Raw genomic sequence first — 13,447 nt, 5'->3', positions numbered from 1 at the left:
TATCTGGTGGTGAGATTAGGGGACCTAGTGGATGTCCTTCTCCCCTGCCAGCTGGTGTGTGCTATCACCCCAACCATGTCTTCCTCCTACGTGTCCCTGCAATTTACCTGTGCCTCCAGGTGATTGATGTTCTGCTCCACTGACTCAAATTTGTTCCTCTCTCGGTTCACGTCCAGCACCTCTGCTATCATCTCCACCCTGAAAAATACAATTGGACAGGGTCTCAAAGAAGTGCAGTGCAGCTACAGAGGCTGCAGGGGTTACTCCACAGCAGGTCAGACAATACCTATGGAGGCAGGGAGTTGGGCAATGTTTTGGGATGAGGCCGCACACCAGGACTAGGTGTGGAGAGTGGGAAAGAGAAGTGAGGTAGAGTAACACAGGCCTGGAGGAACTCAGCAGAGATGGCAGCATCTATGGAAAGGTAAAAAAACTTTCATTGGGACTGGATTTCCAGCATCGGCAGTATCTCTTGGTTTTACGGAGTGAGGAAGAGACTGCCTGCTGATAAGTCAAACGAGTGGTGGGTGAATGGAAGCAGGAGGTGACGGTAAGGAGAATGGTTAACGAGGGAGTGAGGAGGAGACGGAGTGTGTGGCTGTAAGCTGCGGACAGGGTGGGGTTGGGAGTTGCGGGGGGGGGGGGGGGCGGGGAACAGATGAGGTGTTAGGAGCATATGTACTCACCTTTCCAAGGTGCACTTGACCTGCTCATTTAGACTCTGGCTCTCGTTCCGTTTCTGCTTGTCAATGTAATTCTCTTTAATTATAGCCTCCCAGGTTAAAATTTCATCTTCCTCCTTCTCTTCTAGCTGCTTCTCTGAAAAAGATGGGTGCAGAGCAATGGTAAATTGCAACAGTAAACACGGCAACTCGGTAACATCTGTGAAAAGAACAAAAGATAATGAGCTAGGTTGATGACGGTTCATTGGTTGCACTGTTATCTCTCTGCAATGCTTCTGACGTAAGATTTGCAGCCTGAAATATTGCCCTTGTTTTTACCTCTACAGATGCTGCCTGACCTGATGGGTGTTTCCAGCAGGCTCTCTTTTACACTCCTGTATTTTTTTGCGATATGTTGGTGCCTTTTGGAAGGCCACGTCAGCTCTGCCTCATTCATCATGTATCACTGAGTCATGAAGTAATACAGTGTGCAAATAGGCCCTTCAGCCCAGCTCATCCATGCTGACCAAGTTATCTGAGCTACACCCATTTGGTCAATACCAAAGATCGATTGGAAATCTGGAAGTTCAAGCCTGAAGGACGAAGCTTGGAAACTGGAGGACTGTCCGTGTGTGGAGGTGGGTGGGAAAGCGGGCTTGTTTTATTGTGTTCTGTGTTGTTCTGCTGAGGATGGTGGGCATACTATGTTGGTACCTGATGTGTGGAGATACTTGTGTGCTGTAGAACATCCTTAAGGCATGTTAGCTGTTGAAGCAAAAGACACATTTCACTGTATGTTTTCATGTACATGGATAAATAAATCTGAATTGGAATCCATTATATTTCTAATTCAATGTGTTAAGTAATGCCTTTATTTGTCTGAGCAGTACACAAGACCATCTGTTCACTGTGCCTCAGTGTATTTGACAATAAGCAATTCCATTTTCAAACTCCCTGAACCCTATCTGCCCACATACTTATTTAAGTGTCATTTAAATGCTGTAAACATATTCACCTCTATGACTTCCTCAGGTAGCTCGCTGCATATACCCACCATCCTCTATGTGAAACCTTGCCTTTCACAATCCCTTCAAATCTTTCCCCTCTCACCTTAAACTCTCTAGTTTTAGACTACCTTACCCTGAGAATGACTGGGAGGATTCACCTTACCTATGCCCTGCATGATTTTATAAAGAGCATAAGACATACGAACGGGATTATGCCATTCAGCCCATCAGGTCTGCTCTGCCATTCCATCTTTGCTGGCTTATTTTCCCTTCTCAACCCCATTTTCCAGCCTTCTCCCAATAACCTTTGACACTCTTACTGATCAAGAGCCTAGCAACCTCAGCTTTAAATACACCCAATGACTTGGCTTCCACAACTGTCTGTGGCAATGAATTTCACTGATTCACTACCATCCAAACTACCATTAGCTCAACCCTCAGCCTACTTAATTCCAGGGTTATCAAAGAAATCTCGACTCTACTGAACACTCTTTTTCTTTACATTAAACAAATGTACGCTGCAAATTCTCTGGTCAACTTACATTTCAATGTGTAACAGCTACTTCCCTCCAACCATCTGGTTCCCGGTGCAACCTGCACAACTCTAATCACTACCTCAGCAACACTCTGGTCACGTTGCACTGCAATGGACATTGTATATTTCTGTTCTGATTGTGTTCTTGCTTGTATAATTTTGTATAATCTATGTTTCTCTTATAAATGTTGTGTATCTGATGCTAAGTGCCTGTGATGCAGCTGCAAGTAAACTTTTCATTGCTTGTGCATATGAAAATAAACTCAACTTTTTTCTGTATGGAACTAATTTTCCTCGGCACCAAGGTTAAACTGACTGGTCTGTAAACACTGGGTTTATCTCTACACACTTCCTGAATGTTTTGAAGTATTCTGTCCCTCAGTTAGCTCCCCGATCTAAAGATATTTGGGAGATTATGGCCAAAGCCCCTGAGATATTCTATCTATTTCCGTTCCTGGATTATACTCTATATTGAGCAAGTGATTTTATGTGCTGTTGGCCTACCCAGTACCCATCCTTTGTTAGCTGCACCTTCTGTTGCTTAGTAATCATCTTTGGATGCCCTCTCCATTCCTCCCAGTAAGGTGGATTATTCCCAGTGAAACTTCCACCTATTTGGAATGGTTATCCAGAGGATGCATATGCAGGACCTTTAACACTGTTATTTGCCAAGCTTCAAGACCTCCTCGTGCAGTTGGATCCTGGATTTCCTCACTTGCAGACCCCAGTCAGCTTGGATTGGAAACAACATCTCCATCAGCACAGGTACTCCACAAGGCTGTGTGCTGAGCCCCCTGCTCTACGTGCTTTACATTTATGACTGTGTGGCTGAGCACAGCTCCAATGCCATAGTCATTTGCTGATGACACCACTGTCATAGGCTAAATCAAAGGTGGTGACGAATTAGCAAACAGGAGAGAGACTGACAATCTGGCTGAGTGGTGTCACAACAACAGCTCAATGTCAGCAAGACCAAGGAGCTGATTATTGACATCAGGAAGGGGAAATCAGAGGCCCATGAGCCAGTTCTCATCGAAAGGTCAGAGGTAGAGTGGGTCAGCAAATTTAAATTCCTCAGCGTTATCATTTCAGAGGATCTGACCTAAGCCCAGCACATAATTGCAATTATGAAGAAAGCACAGCATGCCTTTACTTCCTTCGGAGTTTGGGAAGATTCAGCATGACATCTAAAATTTATACAACTTTTATAGATCTGTCATGGGAAGTATTTTGTCTGGCTGCATCACATCCTGATATGGAAGCACCAATCCCCTGAATGGAAAATCCTACAAAATATAATGGATATGGCCCTATCAGTCATGGGTAAAGCCCTCCCCAGCATTGAACACCTCAACACGGAGCGTTGTTGCAGGAAAGCAGCATCCATCATCGGGACCCCCATCACCCAGGACATGCTGTCCGCTCGCTGTTGCCATCAATAGACAATAGACAGTAGACAGTAGGTGCAGGAGTAGGCCATTCGGCCCTTCTAGCCAGCATCACCATTCACTGTGATCATGGCTGATCATACACAAATCAGTACCCCGTTCCTGCCCTCTCCCCATATCCCTTGACCCCGCTATCTATAAGAGTTCTATCTAACTCTCTCTTGAATGCATCCAGAGACTTGGCCTCCACTGCCTTCTGGGGCAGAGCATTCCACATATCCACCACTCTCCGGGTGAAAAGGTTTTTCCGCACTCGTTCTCGTGTTGCTTTTTGATCGTGCATTGGCCTGTGGCTTTTTTGTCCATAATCCCATCATCTCCATCATCGCTTTAGCTGCTTTTCCACTTTGTGAAGAATACATCGATATTTTTGACCTTAAGACTCATCATGAATGCAGACTAGTTGGATCACAGTGGTTGAAGATTATTATCATGTGAAAGACATAGAAAGGGTGGATTTTTTAAAGTACCTCCAGAACAGAGTGTAAATAGTCCAATCAGAGAAGAGGAAATACTGGTCCTAATCTTAGGGTAAGTGGGAGATATCCAATGAGAGAACTTTGGAGACTGTGGCCATAACCCTGTAGATTTTATGGTAGTTATAGAAAGAGAGATGGATGATCTGGAAATGAAGGTTCTGAATTGAGGAAAGGCTGGTTTCAAAATTAACAAACAGCACATGGCAAAAGTATACTGGGAGCAGATACTTACAGGTAGGTCTCATCAGACCAGTAAGAGTCATTCAAAAGTGAAATAATAAGAACCTAGTGATCATAACGGCGAAAATGTGGTGTGCAAGTTCAAATAGCCCTAGATGTTAAGAGATATTGGAGATTGATGAAGGAAACATATGGTAGGTATAGAGAATTGAAAACTTTAGGAGTAGAGAAGCTGTAGGCGATACTTTAAAAGTCAAATTAGAAGGGTAAGCAAAGAGTAATAAATAACCTAGGAGAATTTTATAATTATAATAAGTGCAAGATGATAACAAAAGGAAGTGAGGAGCCTCAGGACTCACACCACCAGGTTCAGGAACAGTTACTACCCCTCAACCATCAGGCTCTTGAACCAAAGGGGATATTCACTTGCCCCATCACTTAAATGTTCCCACAACCTATGGACTCACCTTCAAGGACAGTTCATCTCATGTTCTTGATATTAATTGCTTATTTATTTATTGTTATTATTTCTTGCTTTTGGTACTTGTACAGTTTTTTAATCTTTTGAACACTGGTTGAACACCCAAGTTGGTGCGGTCTTTCATTGACTCTATTAAGTTTATTACTCTATAATTAATTTATTGAGTATACTTGCAAGAAAATGAATCTCAGAGTTGCATATGGTGTCGTATATTACTTTGATAATAAATTTAGTTTGTACTTTGAACTTTGATTCATTTCATCCCTCCATCCAACAATCTCTTTGACCCCAACCACGAGGCAGGAATTACCGAGCATTAGGAGAAGGACCTTCAGGATGGGAAATTGCTTCTTTCCCCAGGCTGAGAGGCTACTGAACTCCCTTCCACCACCCAGGCCTCATCACGTACGAAGCACCAGCAGCGTATTCTATTTTCTGTTTGACTTGTGTCATAAATGCATCTTATTATTTGTTAGTTTATTTGTGATAATATTACTTTATGTGTTGTGTGTGTGAGTTATACGTACTGTGTTGTGCACCTTAGTCTGGAGGAACATTGTTTTGTTTGGAGCTATTTAAGAATATGGATGAATGAAAATAAACTTGAAGTTGAACTTCAAAAGGGAATGTAAGAGGAGACTTACTGAATTTCTTGTGCTTCCGTTTTGATTTCCTGCAGGTTACACACTCAATCAGTAAGAATACGTGACTAAATATAATGAAGGGAGGAGGTGCAGGCGGACGGGTGTAGTACTCCTCAATCAACGAGTACCTCTGGAACTTCCAGATCTTATCTGTATTTTCTTGAATCACTTGAAAGGTATAGCTGAAGAGAGAATGACCAGAGAATGGACAGATGTGAGCACAGTCTTTGATATTTTCCATTCTCCCAAAGACGCAGAAGTCTAGTTGTCTGAAACTCCATAAATCCACTTTCTCCTTGGACTAGGTATCGGAGGTCCAACATCCAACACAGAACTCGGAACATAAAGCACTACAGCACAGGACAGGCTTTCTGGTTCACAATATTGTCCTGATCTAATTCAATGAAAGACTTCTAATTAACCTAATCCCGTTCCTGCAGCTCGCTCATATCCTTATCTTCTCTGCATATTCAAGAATCTTTCAAATGTTCCTATGCTCTCTGCCTCTGTCACCACCTCTGGCAGTGCAATCCACACAGTGCACCACAGCAAACACCACTTTCAAAACTGGGAACTCATTACAGGAAGGACGTGGATGCTTTGGAGAGGTTGCAGAGGAGATTTACCACAACGCTGCCTGGATTGGAAGACATTTCTTCTGAGGATAGGTTGAACGAGCCAGGGTTTTCTCTTTGGACTGAAGGAGGATGAGAGATGTAAAAGATGATAAGGGTATGGATCAAGTGTACAGCAAAAGACCCTTTCCCAGGTTCTCAGAGAGCATACCTTTAAGGTGACTGGGGTAAAGTATAGGGCAGATATCTCAGAGGTAATTATTTTACACAGAGGTGTGTGTGTGTGTGTGTGTGTGTGTGTGTGTGTGTGTGTGTGTGTGTGTGTGTGTGTGTGTGTGTGTGTGTGTGTGTGTGTGTGTGTGTGTGTGTGTGAGTGAGAGAGAGAGAACACATTACTAGGAGTGGTGATAGAGACAGATACATTAGGCATGATCTTAGATAGACACATGGATGATATAAAAATGGAGGGCTATGTAGAAGGGTTAGATTAACGTCAGAGTAGATTAAAAGGCTGGCACAACATTGTGGGCTGAATGGCCTGCACTGTGCTGTAATATTCAATGGTCTAACTTTACTTGTTGGTGCTCTTACTTTATTAAATCATTTCCACTCTCCACCTCAATCTCCAGCCTCCTCTGACTTGTCTAAACCCAGTGCACTGCCCAATCACTTTACCCTTTCATAACCCCTCATAGTGGGAAGCTTAAGTCAGCCAACATCCTCCACGTGATGCCCGCCATGGCCCATGGTGCACCTGGCTCAGATTCCCACTGAACTTGGCCCCCATCTGCTTAGTTTCCCATGCTCCTCCCAGTATCCCACACCATCCCAAACCCACTGAGGGCGAGGTCACTTACTTGAACATTGCAATCAGCAGGTTGAGCAGCAGGATGTTGGTGAAGAGCAGGTAGAGGCAGAGCAGGATGATGGTCAGCCACTCGGGGAAGATGGGCTGGTCCAGGCTGTCATGTTCAGCACACTTCGGCTGGTATGGGTCAGTGCCATTCACGGTGCACTGACTCAGGTCAAAGCCTGAATCTTTTTTTTCAAAGAGTAAACAAGATTTTTACCAGAGTTAGTTGATAAATGTAATCAGCACATTCACAAAAGTGCAATCTGTTTCGTGCATTTCTTCGTCTTTCCTGTTTAAAAGTAAATATCTGTGTTTTAGTAGAATGTGGTTTAGCTACAGTGATTTTGATGGGAATGTAAGTGTTATGAGCCAGACTGCACAGATGAAGGGTGAGAGTTAATGGAGGTCTGAGGACTAGGTTTTCTGATACGGGGGATGGCGAATACCTCAAATGAATTGCTAGAAAAGGTTGTGGAAACAAATCTACAATATTGTAAAGGTACTTTCAAATTTCAAAATTCAAAGTAAATTTGTTATCAAAGTAGGACTACAGTATATCACCAGATACTACGCCAAGATTCATTTTCTTGTGGGTATTCACAGTAGAACAAAGAAATACAATATAATTAATAAAAAATACGCACAAAGACTGATAAACGACCAATGTGCAAAAGAAGAGAAACTGTGCAAGTACTAAACCGTAAAAATAATGTGAATAAATAAAAAATAACATTAAGAACATGTGGTGGAGTCCTTGGAAGTGAGTCCACATTTGAGGTCACAGGTCTTTGTATAGAAGAGGCATAGAAGCGTGATCCTGATACAGGCAACGGGGATTGTTGTAGATGTGCATCATGGACCCTGTGGACTGAAAAGTCTCACTTCCATGCTTTTATGATTCTATGATAATGTTTAGGCCAAATCTGGAGTACCGTCTACAATTTTGGTTGCCACACTATAGCAAGGATGTAAAAGTACCAGAGTGGGTGCAAAGGAGATTTGACAAGATGTTTCTTTGAGTGGAGGAGACCTTGGGGACCTGAATGGCTAATGCGAGGGTGCATAATATTTGGAAGAATTTAGAGAAGGGATGTCAGAGGTGGGTTATTTACACGGAGAGTGGTAGGTGCATGAGACGTGCCATCAGGGGTGGTGGTGGAGGCAGATAAAGGAAGTGTGGCACAGTGTCCAAGCTGGAGTTGGTGCTGCCCTCCAGTGTTCGCTCTGCAGAAGACAAGCTGTATTGTGGTTGGCAGCAGATTTCTGTAACATTCATTGACTCAGGATTTTGGACTATATATTTTTTGTGTGACTGTATTTTACTGATACCTTATATGTGTTATGCATGCTTTGTGCTGTGTGTGACTGTTGGTACTGAGTTTTACATCTTGGCCCCAGAGTAACGGGCTGTATTCATGGGTATCCATGTAGATTTGAATGACAATAAAACTTGAACTTGGATGATAGAAAAATGGAGGGCTGTGTAGGAGGGAAGGTTTAGAATGATCTTAGAGTAGGTTAAAATTTCAGCCCAACATTGTGGGCCAAAGGGCCTTTACAGTGTTGTAGTGTTCTATGTTCTTAGTACATGATGCTTCACCTCCGGGGATTGTTTAGGTCCTAGTCTATCAGGAAATGACCAGGTGAATGGGTAGGGGTACTAGAAGAGGAATAAGTGATGATTGGTGAGATATGGGCCCTTCATCATGCTGGTGAGGTGTCTTGGAATGGAAATTGTGGAACTTAGCTGTTGTGTGAATCTGATGAGGTGGAAGATGAGGGCAAGTGAACTCTACCTCTGTTCTGGGGGTGAGAGTGGGCTAGAGGTATTGAGCTAGACATTGCAGAGAGCCCTACCAACTGTGGCTAAGAGGAAATGAACCACCTGCACTGACAGCAGAAAGGAAGGTGTCACAGAAACTGGGAGAATGGAATGGAATCCTTACAGGAAGCAGGTGGGAGGAGATAAGGATAACTGTGGGAACCTGTGGCTTGGAACTGATGTTCCCTGGGATGGAAATTGAGGAGATGGGCAAGAGCAGAAATGGACCATTTGGAAGAGAGAGCACTGTGAAAGTTAGCAATCAAGATGTCAGGCCATTTGAGGACAGGAATAGCGACAACAATGAATTGAGGTAAATGTGAGGAGGGGAGTGGCAGGTAGGGGTAGTACTGACATAATGTCACGGGGTGGAGGCATCACTGGCACACCAATGCAAGATACATAATCACAACTTTGATTTGGAACAAAGAGGTGGAGATAAGAGAGAAGTATTCAATGTGAGACCAAGTTGAGTCTCCAGGCAGAGATGGGTTGGGTTACCAGTTGTGTCAGTCTGTCTCCTTTCAGACATTTCCTTCAAAGATTTAAAGGTCAGCTTTACTTTTCACATGTACATTGAAACACTGGAGCATACAATGAAATGCATTGTTTTACACACAGTCTGTTCACCAATGAAACCCGCAACTTAGTTTATTTCATTTATAGAAAAGCCCTTCGATCAAGCCCGCTTCTCTCATGACACATGCTGTCTGATGTGTTTGCAAGGTGCAGTTTTTATTTCCATTTCTCCACATCTGTGGCATTCTGCTTCAGAGCCACCGAGCTGACAGGTTGACAAGTCTACCAGATCTAGCCATGTGTCAGCCATGACTGAGTGTTATACGTGCCTTTGAGATATTACAGGATGGGCTCATGCATTTGAGTACTGCCTGGCTGGTCATTCTCAATGGTGCACTGTCAGAATGTTTGCTTTGTGTGGGGTGGCACTGCTCCCTCAGCTGGACACAGACAGTAACTTGGGAATATCAAACAAGAATAGGACATTCTCCCTGTTGTTTTCTGCAATGTCCATACACATGAGAATGATACTTTGGCATTTTTTGGTGCAAGTTTATCACTGTTTTCTGCATTATAACATGGAGGCAAATCCCTTTGGTCATTCCCTGTATTGTGAATGGGGCTATATAAAAGACCAAGACTTTTCTTTGAGCAGTGGACTGAATTGAAGACAGGGCTTACAGCTGATGTCAGTCGGGATATCTCCATAGATCATCAGGTAAGGCTTGTAGACAACTCCCTGGAATATCCAGTTTAGCCGTTTTTCATTGTGAATAAGGATGGCATGATTTGCGACACCATAGGCCACTATCGTCACTGCCAGCAGGAACAGAAAGAAGAAGATATCCTTCACCTGTGGAAAGAAATGACTCATCAGGATTTCATGACCAACGCACAGCATTACAGACAGGTTCCGGAGCATCTGTCAGGTTCCCAAGATGCATCTCAAACAAGTTAAAGATAAAATTATTGTTTCTGTGAACAAAAAAATGAAACCAGACGACACCTGGGGATTTATGTGCAGTCTTGGTCACCATGCCTGGGAAAGGTAAACATTCACCTGGCTGACTCTTGGAGTGGCAGACAAAATGTCAGTCAACCAAACCTGTATTCAGTGGAGCTTAGAAGAATGAGAGGGGATCTCATTGACACATGCAGAATTCTGACAGGGCTGGAATGCTGGATGCTGTGAGGATGATTCAAGAGTCAAGACTATTTAATGCCTTTTCTTGTACACAAGTGTAAAGAAGAACAGAATAATTGTTACTCCAGATCTGATGCAGCACAAAAAAACCCACAAAAGATAAAGAACACAATAATAATTATAACGATGAATATAAATACATAAGATAGCTTATATACCTAGAATGATTGCATGCCCATGAAGTGATGCTAGGCTGTATGCAAGGTGATTGACAGGAAATAATGAAGCAGTGGGCGGAGGTGTTGATCAGCCATACTGCCTGGGGAAAGTGAGTCTGGTGATCCTGGCGTGGATGCTGCATGGCTTCTTCCCTGATGGGAGTGGGACAAACAGACCATGAGCAGGGTGGGTGGGGTCCTTTATGATGTTACTGGCCCTTTATATATTTACTTCTGATGGCATGTAGGCTGCTGCTGGTGATGAGTTGGGTAGTTTTGATTACCTGTTGTAGAGGCTTCCTGTCTGCCGCAGTGCAAGCAATGATACAGCTTGTCAGGATGCTCGCTACTGTGCATCTACAGAATGACATGGGTATGGGTGTGCAAAGTACAGCTCTCTTCAGCATCCTCAGAAAGCAGAGGCATTGGTGAGCCTCCTTGATTGTGTAGGATGTGTTCTGGGACATGAGAGGGAGTGTGTGATGAGCACTCCCAAAAGTTCGAAACCACTTGCACTTACCACTGCTGTGCCACCAGTGGTGAGAGTTCTCCTGAAGAAAATAACCATCATTGTTGTCTACTTTAATGGAAATATTCTCAGGAGAAAAGGCCCATTTCCGAGATCCACTGACAGGACTATCTAGTCTGCCCCATCCTTTCTGCCTGCTCTTTCCAACTTGGATGCACCTTTTATAACTTCTGTGAATATTGGGAAGATGAAATCCTCTACCATGATACTCTTACACCTCTCTGTAATTTACCTACACAACTGTCCTATCCATTGCTGATCTTGCTGCCAATCTATACTAACTATTCTCTCCCTGTGTATCATCCACATCCCTCCATTGCCTTCATATTTATGTGTCTCTCTAAAAGCCTCTTTAACTCCACCAAACTGCCCAATTCCACTAATACTCTGGTAACCCATTCCAAACACCTACCATTCTGTGTTAAAAGTACCTGCCCCTCACATCACCTTTCAACTTTCTCCCTACAACCTTAAAATCATGTGCTCTACTGTTTAACATTTTACCTGGGGGCAAGATTCTGATTACTTACCTTATCTTTGCCCCTCATCATTTTCATAACCTCTATCAGGTCTCTCCTCAGCCAACAATGCTCCAAGGAGAACAAACTAATGTTGTTCAGCCTGCTCTTATAGTTCACACCTAATGCTAGCAGCAGCCTGCTAAAGCTCTTCAGCATCTTTTCCACAATCTTCACATCCTTCCTACCATGGCGTGACCAGAACTGCAAACAACGCTCCAGCTTATGGTCTGACTAAAGTTTTATATAGCTGTAGCATGACTTTCTTACTCTTATCCTCCTCCTTTATTACTCTGGTGATGGATCCCTGAACCAGTTTTGCAATGCTGCCCCCTCTTTTCCCCATCACATCAGAATATACTGTACTCTGGATGTGGAGCTGCCCGTACTGTATTTCCTTCAGTCATGTCTCATGAAAGAAAACAGTATCATATTCCACATTGCTGATTAATACCGCAAATTTATCCACTTACCACTGAGTCTAAAATGGACGCTGTTTAGCCTTGCATTCTGCCATGGCCCTTCTCACTCCCATGTTTGCTCCATCCATAGGACTCTCAGTTCTCCTTCCCTGTTTGACTGCATACTCCTCCCAGCTGCATATTTATGCTCTGTTTCATTATCCTGCCAAATTAGTTTAAACCTTCAGCAACAGGGCAAAAAAAAACCGTTGAAGGGTCTCATCAGGCCAGGAGGCATTTGAGGAAGGCAATCAACAGTCAGCACTTCCGGCTGAGACCCTTCACTGGGAGTGGAAAAGATTGAGGGGGAGTAGCCAGTATAAAATGGTGGAAGGAAGGGGTTGAACAAGAGCTGACAGATAGGTGGATCCAGGTGAGGGAAATGTAAGTAGGTATGGGAGAGTAAGAATGATATCAAAAGTTGGGAGGTGACAGGGGGGATGTGACAAAGGGCTGAAGGTAATGGAATCTGACAGGAGAGAAAGGTGGAGCATGGAATAAAGGGAGGGGGAAATGGGAGGGGATGCAGTGTGTGGGTAATGGGCAGGTGGATGGGATGGGGCAGAGGAGAGAATCAGGGCAAAGGGATCTGGGGAGGGTACAGGAAGAACTGGGGAGATTAGGAAGAGAGAGAGAAAGGGGACAGACTTCAGTGAAAGTTGGAGAATTCATCATTCCCACCAGGCAGAATCTGAGGTGTTGCTTCCTCCAGTTTGCATTTGACCTTACCCTGGCAGTGGAGAAGCCCGAGGACAAAGATATTGGTGTGGGAATGTGAAGGGGAATTAAAATTGCTGGCAAGTTGTAGCTCATAGTTGATGGAGAGCTTGTGCTGACTAATCATAGAGTTACACAGGACAGAGACAGGCCCTTCTGCCCTACTGGTCCCTCCTAACCAAGCTACTCATATACCTCCTTTACTATCCACGTACCTATCCAAGTAACTTTTAAATTACATTAATGCACCTGCCTCAGTCACTTCCTCTGTCAGCTCATTTAATATATTGACTACAGTCTGGGTGAAAAAGTTATCCCTCAGGCTCCTATCAAATCTTCCCCCCTCTCACTTTAAGCTTACGCTTTCCAGTTCTTGATTCCCCAACCCAAGGAAAAATACTTTGCACCTTCACCCATCATAAGACCATAAGACAGGAGCAGAATTAGGCCATGTGGACTATTGAGTCTGCTCTGCCATTCCATCTTGGCTGATTTATTATTCTTCTCAACTCCATTATCCTCCCTTCTCCCCGTAACCTTTGATGGCCTTACTAATCAAGAACCTATCAACCTCTGCTTTAAATATATCCAATGACTTGGCCTCCACAGATATCTGTACCAATGAATTCTACGGATTCACCATCCTCTGGCTAAA

The 13,447-nt window shown here is 43.7% G+C and overlaps 1 protein-coding gene across 3 annotated transcripts in view; it reads right to left on the bottom strand.

Annotated features, from left to right (window-relative positions):
* The window catches only part of trpm2 (transient receptor potential cation channel, subfamily M, member 2), a 166,037-nt gene that overhangs the window by 46,781 nt on the left and 105,809 nt on the right, over positions 1-13,447 (bottom strand). For all 3 annotated transcript variants that reach the window (XM_073046350.1, XM_073046351.1, XM_073046352.1), the window contains 5 exons: positions 9,887-10,058; positions 6,869-7,049; positions 5,437-5,618; positions 687-819; positions 108-198 (listed from right to left, as the gene is read on the bottom strand). In XM_073046350.1, the coding sequence (XP_072902451.1) occupies positions 108-198; positions 687-819; positions 5,437-5,618; positions 6,869-7,049; positions 9,887-10,058 (759 nt within the window). The remainder of the gene's footprint in view (positions 1-107; positions 199-686; positions 820-5,436; positions 5,619-6,868; positions 7,050-9,886; positions 10,059-13,447) is intronic.

This window comes from Hemitrygon akajei, chromosome 5 (genome assembly GCF_048418815.1).
Source record: "Hemitrygon akajei chromosome 5, sHemAka1.3, whole genome shotgun sequence".
NCBI classification, from domain to species: domain Eukaryota; kingdom Metazoa; phylum Chordata; class Chondrichthyes; order Myliobatiformes; family Dasyatidae; genus Hemitrygon; species Hemitrygon akajei.
This window is presented reverse-complemented; position numbering and strand designations above follow the sequence as displayed.